The following is a 12107-nucleotide window of genomic DNA, read 5'->3' on the forward strand; positions in this document are numbered from 1 at the left end:
CGTCAAGATCAAAGGATTAAATTCCACAGTTTAAGTCCAACATGGTGAAACTGTGATGTTTTCTAAATTGTCCACAGGAGTTGACTCAGCAGGTGGAGAGGTTAATTTTGGGATACATCTCTGTGGTTGGTTGGAAAGTCTGACTGGGTGTGGTCAAATGACCTGGTGTGAATAATAACTGTATTGCTTGGCACTCTTCTGTTGTTTGTCATGCTGTAATTTTAACATCCGCCAGTGCTAATCAGCAACAGTTTTAGCTGCTTTTTTGAGCAGTTCAACACAATTTAATAAAATAACAGCGTTTCAGTGCTCTAAGAAGAAGACCTGTTGTGTTCATGCTGATTCTCCAGAGTGAAGATGAAGCTCAGCGGGCCACTTCTACTCCTGGTCCTGCTCGCTGTCGCAGGACTGAGCCGAGCCCAGAGGACTTCTCTTCTGGATTTGACCAACAGTATCAGCAGCATCCTTCCCAGTCTCAGCCGACCAGCAAACCACAGCCGCATCTTTTATGCAGTGATGTTTGATGCAGGGAGCACTGGGACGCGCATCCATGTCTACACCTTCATCCACAGTGATACAGGTAATGCTGGGCAGCAGTGTTCATTTTTTCTATGAAAATTTTGACGACAAGCATATCTTGATGTCCTTTTATTTCATGACTAAATATCAAAGACCTGTGGAGACATTTCTTTAATATTCAAACTGAAACACTGATTATTATTCACAATGAGGACAGAATGTTTCCAAGATATTGCTCATCTGTCTTAACAACACAATTTACACATTTTTATACCTGCTGATTTATTCAGAGTTCTCTGGCGTGAAACATGATGGTGAATTTAGCATAAGACTTATAACCAATAATAAAACTTCAATATTAACTTTTGGCATTCATTTTCAAGATATGAAAGAATGTGTCAGTAACGCAAACACAGTTCAAGGTGTGTTTACTTTTCATTTGCAATTTTACACCCAGTAGAAATATCCTCCAGCATTATCCATTACAGTATCATGAAACTGAAAATTATAAGTGAACCCCTGGCTGAAATGAAAACCCTTGCACGCCTAAATCTTGAATAAAACAAAACAAAACAAGACCAAAATCTGACTTTAACTATCTATAATATTCAGTAAGCGACTAAAACAAAAAACTAAAATTGAAATTATTGTCTAAATTAACACTGCTGGGCAGAATTGGACATTGACTCAGATTACTCTGACCTGCTTCCCTCTGCTCTTGTACTTATTTCATAATATCAGGGCGAGAGGCAGGTTAAATCTTATGTGTATTTACTGCAGCAAGGGCGTCATGTAATGTGTTTACATGGCCTGTGAAATATTGATTTACAATGCAAACAGCAGAGTAAAGCTGTTCTGCGGCCTCTGTTCCTCTCCTCAGCTTTCTCTTTTTCCTCACAGCCTCTCACTTGTGTAAACCTGCACATTTTCACTTCAGGGGACATAGGTTATACTTGACTCCATTAACTTTTCGAGTAATAATCCTATTTTGTCAGATTTGAGTCAACATGCCTCATCTTGAATAAGGGGATATACTCTGCATATGTATGCTAAGCAGATTTAAGCGTCTTAATGCTTTTAATAGCTGCTGCATATTTGATGTGGGTGGATCTTGTATCTTTTAGTGGCGCTGCCTGTTTTGGACAATGAGATGTTCCATTCCATAAAGCCCGGTTTGTCAGCATATGCCGACTCCCCTGAAATGGTGAGTTCATTGTCAAATCTAATCAATTACATTGAGCCGAAGGAAAAGGTCCTTATGCTCTATGTTGCATTCATGAACCCTGCCAATAGTCTCCCTCTGTGGGGAATCAAATTGCTAATGAAAGTAAGTGGGAAGTGGAAAAAACAAAATGACAAACAAGTGAAGATTCAAGGAGCCTGATGTAACACTTGAAAGGGTTAGTTTGGATTATTTGAAGTGGGGTTGTATGAGGTACTTATTTGTAGTCAGTGTACATAGCGTAGATTGGTTTGCATGCCCAGAGTTTGTAGAAGCAGAGAGTAACAGCACAGAAGCTAAGCAATAAACTGCTGTAAACGGTGTCAGCATCAAATGATATTTTAGCCACTTAAAAAAGGCCCACCTAATAACCACCTGTATTTAGAATATTTTCACCACTTTACTCTGCCTTCAGACAGTCTTTTCTGATGAGAAACTACTGTTATATAAGCCAAATGTCACTCTCTCCAAACCAAACTCCATCAGCAAAATGTAGTTGCAACTAACACACTATTTATTGCACTTCAAATAATCCAAACAATCCCTTGCAGTGTTTTTTCAACTCTAAACAGTTGCCCTGTAGTCAAAAGCCAGCTCTGAGCAGTGCCGTTTTACAGTGAGCGTTGTCTCCCATTTTAAAGGCTGGACACACAGTGAGGATGTTGCTGAAGGTGGCCAAGAAGACTGTTCCTCGTCTGGAGTGGAAGAGGACTCCAGTGGTCCTCAGGGCCACAGCTGGACTTCGGCTACTGCCTGTAGAGAAAGCCCTGGCTCTTCTGGACCAGGTAAACAGGGTTTTCACAGGAAAATGTCTTAAATAAGATTTTGGCAAGACTTAAAACATTATTGGATTGCTTTTATAAAGTTGCAACAATCAGTGTTGCTTTTAAATGTGTTTTTCAGAAAAATCTGTATCACACTGTAACAGATACAAAACAAAACCAACATGGAGCCAATATCTACTAATACAAACTCTGCAGACCAGTCAGGCATCTCCTCGCATTAAAAAAGTCTCTTCTAGAAGTAATAAGTTAAAATTGGTTTTCTTAAATGTACAGTCTGTAAGTTCTGCTGCTAGGGGTCTCTCACATTCAAACAATAACAAAATGTAGTTCGATGACATTGTAAAGTGGTGTGAGATCACAGAAGTTGTTTTCTTCACTTTTAAACAACCACCATAGCTATGAAAATCTATCTGACATGATCCAGGCAGAAATCATGTTCATGGACGAGGTAAGTTTTATTTCCGTTACATTTAGTCACGTTTGTAGTCTTCCTTCCTCGCTCTCTGACTTATCCGACACATCCAGAGTTTTCCTGGAATTTAAAGCAAGTAGCAACTAGTTAGCAATGGCTAGCAAAACATTCATTCGATCTTTATTGAATCATTGAGGAAATATATAACATGTCTACAGTTTTTAAACATTTTAGTGTGGAAATGTGCATATTATATCTTTAAAAAGTCATAAATACAATTTTGTGAGGTCTTAAAAGTTGATTGGATTATGAAGTTAATGTTACTTTTAGAAAGTTGCAATAGTCAGTCTCGCTTTTAAGTGTGTTTTGGGAAAGTTTTGAGTTAATCACACTGTAACAACTACAAAAAAAAATCAACATGGAGCCAATCCTCTTATTAAAAAAAAAGACTTTTAGAAGTAAGAAATAATAACAGTGCATGTAGTACTTGGTTGAAGGATGTTGAAAATGACAAATCTGAAGCTGCTGCACCTTGTAGATGAAAACTATCAAATTAGGAACGTTGTGTATGAAGGTATTTGAGTCACATAGGAAGTCAGAAAAACATACTGACATAAAAAAGCCACCAGCAAATACTCACCCAATGCTGTCACCCAATAATGTTCTGAGTCACTATGGTTATGGGATGCAGTGTCATGAAAATGTGTTTGACAAGAGAGACTGGTGTAAAAATGTAGGTAGTCTGTATACCATGATTAACTTATAGCTTATTAGAGACAACAGCACTTTATAGTAAAAATTTTTATTTAATAAGGATGTTTCAACCTCTCTGAAATTATTATTATTTTTTTTATTCAAAAGCTTCTTCTTCCTTTTAAACCCTGTTGGTCTTAAGTATTTAAAGTGTAGGTTAAAACATTTTTAAAATTTGATAGCTGCATAGGAGAACAGCAGTAATGGTTATGCATGGGGTGGAGCTGAAGTCTGATTATTTTACATATCGTGCTATTTGTGTAGCAGGTGTACGAGCTAATGTGGCAGGTGTCCTCTGTAACTTTTTTTACAAAGTGTTGATGGGGAACACGACCCATGATAACTGTCTTCAGAAGCTCTTAAATTTAACTTGTTGAAACCTGCAGCGACCCTATAATATAATATAATATAATATAATATAATATATATTATAATATTGCAGTGGTCGACGTGACATTCTTTTGGGGATGTGTGTAGAATAGATATCACAGGGGAGTTGTTAGGCACTACACTGTCTGACACTTTGAAAGGAAAGTGCAGCCTCTTATCCAGGGCAGGGACAGGCAGAAACACTTTCAGTGCTGTGGCAGGTGGCACAGAGACAAGAGGAAGAGTATTGTTATCAGAGTGGTGTGAGCTTAGCGTGGAAGGGTCTTGTGGAGGGGATAAGATAGTAATGGATGGCCCTGGGGCACCTTGGAAGATAAGTGATACTTTATTAATCCCCCCAAGGGAATTAATTAATCCCTTCAAGCGGAGGGCACCTCTGGATGAGCTACCATTACAGTAGATAACATTAAGGCCATTTCTCTGCTGCTTTCTTTGGCTCTCATTCTCCCTGCTCCCCTTTCTCCCTCTCATTACTTCCTCTCTTCTTCTTCCTCCATAGGTCCAACTAGTGTTTGACGAATCTCCTTTTTTGGTCCCAGACAAGAGCGTCAGCATAATGAATGGCACGAACGAAGGTAACGTCTGCCCGCCCTTTGCTCTGGCAAGCACCGCATTCGTCAGTTATCGCAGTGCTTTGTAGGTGGCGTCAGTGATCCTCCTGCCCTACTTTTACTGTGCTGTGTAATTTCTATAAGGAGTCTTTGTTTACTGCGCACATTTAACTAAATTGCAGGAGATTATCACCGTCTTTTATGATGACGCTTAAGAAAATGAAATTGGTCATCACCACAAAGTTGTTGTGACCTTGTAAGCTGTAATTATGTGATGAAAATTTGTTACTGTCTGTTTTGTCGCAGTGTAATTGATTTGTCAGCTCTTACTCATGCATTTGCACATGTGTTTGTATGTGCCATCACTTCTAATTTTAGTGAAAATTTGTTTCAGCTTTTCTAAAATGAGCTTGTGTGTTCCACCTGAAATGACTGTTTTCTGTTTCTTGATTTGCCTGTTTTTTAATCTCTGTACCTTAGGAATCCTGGCTTGGATATCTCTGAATTTTCTGACAGGTGAGTACTTCAAACTGATCCCTGCCTTGTCTGCAACAGAATACAACAACTATTTTTCTTGATTATAAAGTGCTGTCTGAGCCCAGCTACTGTATATCCAAATTTTATTTGGTGTCTGAAATTGGCATGGTGTTTTATTATAGACCCTGGCTCACAAATACAGGCTGAATACATACAACTATGATTTCATTGCCTAAAGGGAATAGCTCTGATCTTTATCAGGCTCAGTGTTGGGATTTTATACTTCTGGGATGCACACTGTGCGTCAAATAGGCCTTTTGAAGATACCATCTGAGGTATGACTGATTAGCTCTTCTGTGTTGTGGCTGCTGGATTAAAGTATGAAATGTTTTCAGGTCACCTGAAACCACAAACCAAGAAGACAGTGGGAATCTTAGATCTTGGAGGAGGATCCACGCAGATCACTTTCCTGCCAAAGCTGAGGGTCAGTTGTTTGTTTGCATGTTTAGAGATTCCTTGACAACTTCAAGGGATAGTTTGTGTGTTCTGAAGTGGGGACTCATCGATAGTCAGTGTATTAGTTACAATAGATGGCGGTCTGCCGGCCCCCACTTTTAAAAAGCAGCAGGATCATCAGTGTAAGAAGGTAAGCAGTGTACTTCTATGTGCAGGGTGAGAAGCAAAGCATATTTTAGACACATAAAAATGTATCACTTTCAGTGTATGCTATATGAGAATATTTTCACCATTTTACCTTGCCATCAGATGGCCTTTTCTGACCCATGACATAAATACAGATGAAGAATGTGTTTCCACTTAATCCTACTGTACAAAAATGAAACCAAAATATCCTGGATACAAGTGCTGCCATCTTGTGCTGGTGACATAATTTGGTGCCAAAATCTGCACAGTAGTGGTCAGAGTTGTAGCCGTGCTTTTGAGTTTTGAGTCAACTCTGTCGTGAGCAGGGCTCAGCTGTCGATCATGACATGAAACCTGCTTACAGCATAAAGTAACCAAAGTAAACAAAACGAACACTCCAATAGATGTCAGTGTGATAAGAACTACCTAAAATGAGAGAAACCATCTTTGGGAAATATTTCTTTGACCTGTACTGTGATGTTTTAGTTTAGCCCATGTCCTGTCTGCTAACATGGAGGAGGCAGGATTTATGACCTATACTGCAGCCAGCCACAAAACACGATGTTTTGGCTTCACTTCTGGGGAGCTCTCATGTTGTAGCCATGTAACCATCATAGTGTGAAACACATTTTTACTGTCGCTGTTACTTTTATATAAGTAATAATTACTGAAATCTCAATGCAGAGTTGCAGTGAAAGGCATGACAGATGCATACTGCGTTTTACCTTGCAGTGCGTCTGCAGTGAGGAGTGACTGATTAAAAAGCCGTCATATCGCTCCAAGTGAATTCCAGACCATGACAAACATTTTCACTGGTTTAACTATGCTGTTGTCAAAGAAACAGATCATGAGATTGTGGTATTTAGTGAAACTTTGGCGATTTCTGCAGTCTTCTACAGATCCTCTCTGCCTGCTGGTGCAGCTCTGTGTCTGTGACACAGTGTGTCTGTGTTGATTGGTTATTACTTGTTACTTCTAACCAAACAGATAGTGAGGTGGGCGAGACATTGAGCCAGACTACAGTGTGTAGTAGTGTAACTTAACAGTGTATAATTTTCTATTAAATACACAATAGTATATACATAGCACACTACTGTATAATACAGTAGAGTACAGTATTCAAAGTACAGCATTATTATTGATATAATGTAATTTTAACATATAATTTTTATTATTACATTTTATTACTATGGTGGTAACTACAGACAGAGAGATCAAAGCCACGTGCATTTTTTAAAATATTTTAACTGTAATCCAACCTCTTTTTCTTTTGTGCTGATCTGAAAAATTATCTGATCCGTGAAACCATCCAAACCGTGAATTTTGTAATCAGTTGCACCTCTAAAGTCAACAGTGATTCTGGCGGGATGCTGCCGTTATATAACTTAAATATCGTGCTCTCCAAACCAACCAGACTCCATTGACAAAAACAGTTATTTTACCTTGCAGAACATAGGTCTACTGCTGTCTACAGACAGCCATCTACTGTAGCTAACATACTGACTATGGATTATTACCTCATACAACCCCACTTCAAATAATCCAAACTATCCCTTTAATTAGCACCAACAGTAACACTTGTGTTTACTCTTCTATTTCATATCAATATTGCTGCAGTGAAAAGGGTCTATTGTCTATCCAAACTATCCCTTTGAACTCCTCAGTGATTAGTCACCCACTGTATCCTTCATCTTCTGCTGTAGAAAACCATTGAAAGTGTTCCTGTTGCTGATTACGTTGCCAGATTTGACATCTTCAACTCCACATTTGAATTGTACACTCACAGGTAAGAGATTGAATCAGTAATACATGTTTGATAAAACATAGTAATCCTACATCTGAATTATTTGTGAAAGCATCATATCAAATCCTGATTTAATCTCTATCCAAGGTAATTTCCATATATTTTTAAAAATGTTTTAATTGGCCTCCAGTATTGACTAGTTATGTTGCAAATACATCTGACTTTGTTGTTGCAACTTCACTTGAGTCTGTTTTTTAATTAGGATAACTTTTATTGTCTGTTTAGTCATTAGGATGTGAATAATAAGCAGAGCATTTGTTTGGCCTATTTTCACACTGACTTGCTTGTTACGCTGTTGTGGAACTGGAACTGTCTGTTCCTGGTCAGTTTTGTTAAACTGTGTAACAATCCTTTGACTTCCACCAGTTACCTTGGAAATGGACTGATGGCAGCGCGACTGGCCGCACTGGGCGCTCTGGGTGCAGAAGGTACCGTGCTGAACATGAGAAAAAGGTGGCCAGTTGCCATTAACTGTGGGTCAGTGTTGTTCATTGTGAGCGCGTCTCTTAAGGACGCTGAGACACAACAGTGAGTCAGTTCTCCAAGTGATCTCTCAGGTGTTTTTTTTTTCCCTCTGTCCTACCCATTTCTCCAAATACTGAGAAAAGAAGGCACCAAGAGAGGGAGGTCTTTTTGTGGGATGTGTCTTCCTTTCTAATAAACAATTCAAGTGAGACCCTGAGATGAATCACCGAAGGGCTTCAGAGGAAATTGTGTTAGTGAGTTCTTGAGTCAGTCTCAGACCACAGTGACCAGGTGCGAAGCCGTTGAGCCAGTTACAAGATTAAATGAGTCATGTCTGTGCTCTCGCAGGGTTGGAGTGGCGAGTGTTTAAAAGTTCCTGCCTGCCAAAGAAGTTCAGGGGTGAATGGAGCTTTGGAGGACTGACTTATCAAGTGAGCGGGGACGCAGATGGTAAGATCCTGTTGACTTTAAGTGGAATCAGTCAGCAGAGTCAAGAAAATCCTGCGCATTTTAAACATCCCTTTGAATTTCACTGTGATTGTGATATTTTACCACCAACATCAGAAAGTATTTACCAACAGGGGAAACTGTCATTATTTAAGATGATTTTTTAAACAGAGTTTGGTTGAAGAGTGATATTTGTCTTATATAACAGCAGTTTCCTGTCAGAAAAGGCTGAGGTAAAGGAGTGAAAATATTCTAGTGTGGCTAAAGTGGCTAAATACCTTTTGCTGCTGACTCCAACTTCAGCAGTTTATTGCTTTGCTTCTGTTGTGATGCTCCTCTCTGCTTCTCCAAACCGGGGGCATGTCAGCCGGCACATACTGTAGTTAATACACTGACAATCAATGAGTATCTCATACAGCCCCACATAAAATAATCCAAACTATCCCTTTGAGGCAGAATATTTTGCAGATTACAACACTGAGTAAATCAAACTAAGTAACAGATTTGAGCAAATCCAAAACTGAAAATTTTTGGCTTGGCAACCAAACACCTGCAGTCATGTTTCCAAAAGCCCATTAAAATGGACTTAGCTGAATTACGCATCATCTCCTATTGTTGTTTCGACATCAAATGCATAATTTACACTGCTGTGTCTGTTTCTTCTCCAGGTTATGCGGGATACAAGCTTTGTTATCAGGAAGTACTTAAGGTGGTGAAGGGGATTATTCATCAGCCATATGAGCTGGAAGACAGCAACGTCTTCTATGCATTCTCCTATTACTTTGACAGAGCGGTGGATGCAGGCCTTATCGGTTAGCACACACTCACACACACCTTACATAATTATAAACACTCGGCAGGATGTTGTTACCCATTCCAATGCTAGACAGAGGCAGGACACTGTGAGTCATCCGTCTCGGTGGATTTGATGAGCTATAGGTGTGTAGTTATTAGAGAAATTGCTATCTTCTGTCAGTCCGAGCTGAAAGGGCACCAGCTCTGTTATTAGTATTATGGAAATGTGCATGTAGATCTGCTGCTGTAATGGACAGTATAGCATTTTAAATATGAGGAAGATGACCCCCTATCATTCCCTGTTGCAGATGGGGTCCAGGGAGGGATGCTGGAGGTCAGACACTTCAAGAAGAGAGCTAAAGAGGGTGAGTTGGGCACAGCAATACATCGCTATGACAGATCTGCAGCTCGCTGTACTTGAGACACAGTGTGCATCTCAATAGTCCAGATGTGTCCTCACTGCTATCTGAAATCCTACCCTCATCCTCTCAGCAGAATACAGGTGACTGATTATCCAAGCTAACAGACATGATTCCCCCCTTTTGTCTGTTTCAGTGTGCAATAAGATGACCAAGTACGCTCCCATCAATTCTTTCCTGTGTATGGACATGACTTACATCACCTGTCTGCTTAAGGATGGGTTCGGCTTCAAGGAGAGCACTGTGCTACAGGTGAGCAAGTTCCATACAATACAATCGACAGGGTTTGCGGCCTTGCAACAGAAGGAACAGACAGGAACATTTTTCAAAACGTTGTGAGGCACTGTAACAAACTATTCATGTTTTAAGTTGTGTAGCTCAAACTGTGATAAAGGACAACCATGGTCATGTTTAAAGCAGCCTCTGTTAGTACCATTTTAATAGACCCTGGATAAGGAGACTATGACACATCAGTAATGGCAAAGATAGCAGCACAGACTTTGACATAATCTCTTAAAAGAAGTTGTGTCCCAGACCTCACAAAAAAGAGCACAGTAGACCTTTTTCACAGCAACCATATTGATATGAAATGGTTGTGTAAACACAGGTGTTACAATGATAATAATTAAAGGAATAGTTTGGATTATTTGAATTGGGGTTGTATGAGGTGCTTATCCTTAGTTGGTGTATTATTTACTGTAGAGAAACAATAAGAAGTAGAGAGGAGTACCTGCACAGAAGCTAAGCAATGAACATTTAGCCTCCCCCAAAAAATTAAGAGATTAAATCAGGAATAAATATCAGATGAAAATCGAAAAGGATAGTTCAGAGTCACCAATGTCATATAATAACATACAAACTGACCAAGGCGCTGATAATGGAGCAGCTCCCATGTTTTGCGAGATAAAATTATTGTTTTTCTTCTGGAATTCTGGTTTAGTGTAAGTGCATGCTGTTTTTAGAATATTTCCATCACTTTATCTTGCTCTCAGACAGCCTTTTTCACCATTATATAAGCCAAATGTTGCCATCTCCAAATAATTTAGTTAGTTCCAAGTAATCTGTTAGTTAAGGTTATTGTATGACTTATCCATTTAGAAAGGTTACTTCAGATTCACCAAATTCACACAATAACACAAATAAACGTACAGATCAAGGCTGCAGCTTAATATCAACTCCAATGGTCTCCAAGGTAAAATTACTGTTTTTGCAAAAGGAGTTTGGTTGAGCAAGAGACTGATGGCTTATATAACTGGAGCTTACTGTCAGAAAAGGCTGTCTGACAGCAAGTGATGAGAATATTCTGAATGTAGCTTATACGTACACTGAAAAGGTCAGCATAGACTTTTCAGTGAGTCAACATGCACAACAGCAGCATGATGACTCTGTTTGACGTGAACGGAACAGAACCTTAATTAGTATCACTGATTTACACCTGTGTTTACTCTACTATTTCACAAAAAGTGAATGAAAAAAATTAAATTTTACACAAAGATTCTGTTATTTTTTTTTATTTCAATAAATACAAAAGGCATTTGAGTGATTTGGTGTTGGGTTTTTTCCCTCCTAGTTGACCAAGAAAGTGAACAACGTGGAGTCGAGCTGGGCTTTGGGCGCCACGTTAGACCACTTCCACCACCTGAGGATCCACTGAGGAGAGGAAGGGAGGAACAAACACTGCTGATGTAGGTGGTGCTGTTCAATAACAAACACGAGTAATGCGCACTACCTTATCTAAAGTCCACGGACATCTGCGGTTTGTTTTGTAAGGACAGAACTAACCTCATGAGTAATTCTTAATTCAGTTTTTAAAAAGCTATTATTCTCAAGTGTTAATATATTGAGCTGTAAATGAGCAATGTGTGCCTTACTCAGAGTCCAGGTGAAGCACTGGTGGTTGACATTTGAGTGAAAGATGTTGCCAATAATGCAGCTTTGGGTGTGACTGGGTACATGTTTTGTTAGAGATAGAGGTTTCTGTATTTTACTCAGGCTGATAAACAGTGTGACCTGTTGGCTTGTTAGGCTGGTGGTGCTGTGCAAGACCAGTGTTTACATGCTGCAATTTGATATGCTGTGCCTTAGCAATTCTTAATGTCAAGTGTTTGTTATTAGTAATAAGGATAATGGGGTATACACGTGTCTGGTACATTTCAATTTGACAGTCAATCACATCCGCCACTGAAGTTTTAAGTGGGACTCATTTTCCATTAGAGAATATCATCACCGCAGTTCAACCTCAGACGTCTGTTTACAATGAAACTGCTGCACATAATGCACGGTCATTATATTTTCATAAACCCGTCTCAGTTTTTCTTTGGGACTGTGTTTTCAAAAACTTGAGGAAAAAGGTTGTTTGTACAAACTTTGCCGTTTCACACTTGTCAAAATAAAACCATCATCGATTGATAATTACAAATATCTAC

The 12107-nt window shown here is 39.2% G+C and overlaps 1 protein-coding gene across 1 annotated transcript; it reads left to right on the forward strand.

Annotated features, from left to right (window-relative positions):
* Positions 1-351: 351 nt before the first annotated feature.
* Positions 352-12100, forward strand: entpd5b (ectonucleoside triphosphate diphosphohydrolase 5b). Its single transcript, XM_084736894.1, has 13 exons — positions 352-580; positions 1644-1723; positions 2383-2526; positions 4581-4656; positions 5113-5148; positions 5505-5593; positions 7455-7537; positions 7922-7983; positions 8369-8470; positions 9136-9279; positions 9571-9627; positions 9818-9933; positions 11252-12100. The coding sequence occupies exons 1-13, from the start codon at positions 358-360 to the stop codon at positions 11333-11335; spliced, it is 1296 nt and encodes a 431-aa protein (XP_084593020.1). The 5' UTR covers positions 352-357; the 3' UTR covers positions 11336-12100.
* Positions 12101-12107: the final 7 nt, after the last annotated feature.

The sequence above is a fragment of the Lutjanus erythropterus genome, chromosome 15 (assembly GCF_056507025.1).
Source record: "Lutjanus erythropterus isolate fLutEry1 chromosome 15, fLutEry1.hap2, whole genome shotgun sequence".
NCBI classification, from domain to species: domain Eukaryota; kingdom Metazoa; phylum Chordata; class Actinopteri; order Lutjaniformes; family Lutjanidae; genus Lutjanus; species Lutjanus erythropterus.

What these genes read in the sequence shown, in the direction of transcription:
- entpd5b (XM_084736894.1), top strand. Translation starts at nt 358, where the DNA reads ATGAAGCTCAGCGGGCCACTTCTACTCCTGGTCCTGCTCGCTGTCGCA. An exon ending in AATGAATGGCACGAACGAAG is followed by an intron (nt 4,657 to 5,112) that starts GTAACGTCTGCC and finishes TCTGTACCTTAG; the next exon opens with GAATCCTGGCTTGGATATCT. An exon ending in GGGCGCTCTGGGTGCAGAAG is followed by an intron (nt 7,984 to 8,368) that starts GTACCGTGCTGA and finishes GTGCTCTCGCAG; the next exon opens with GGTTGGAGTGGCGAGTGTTT.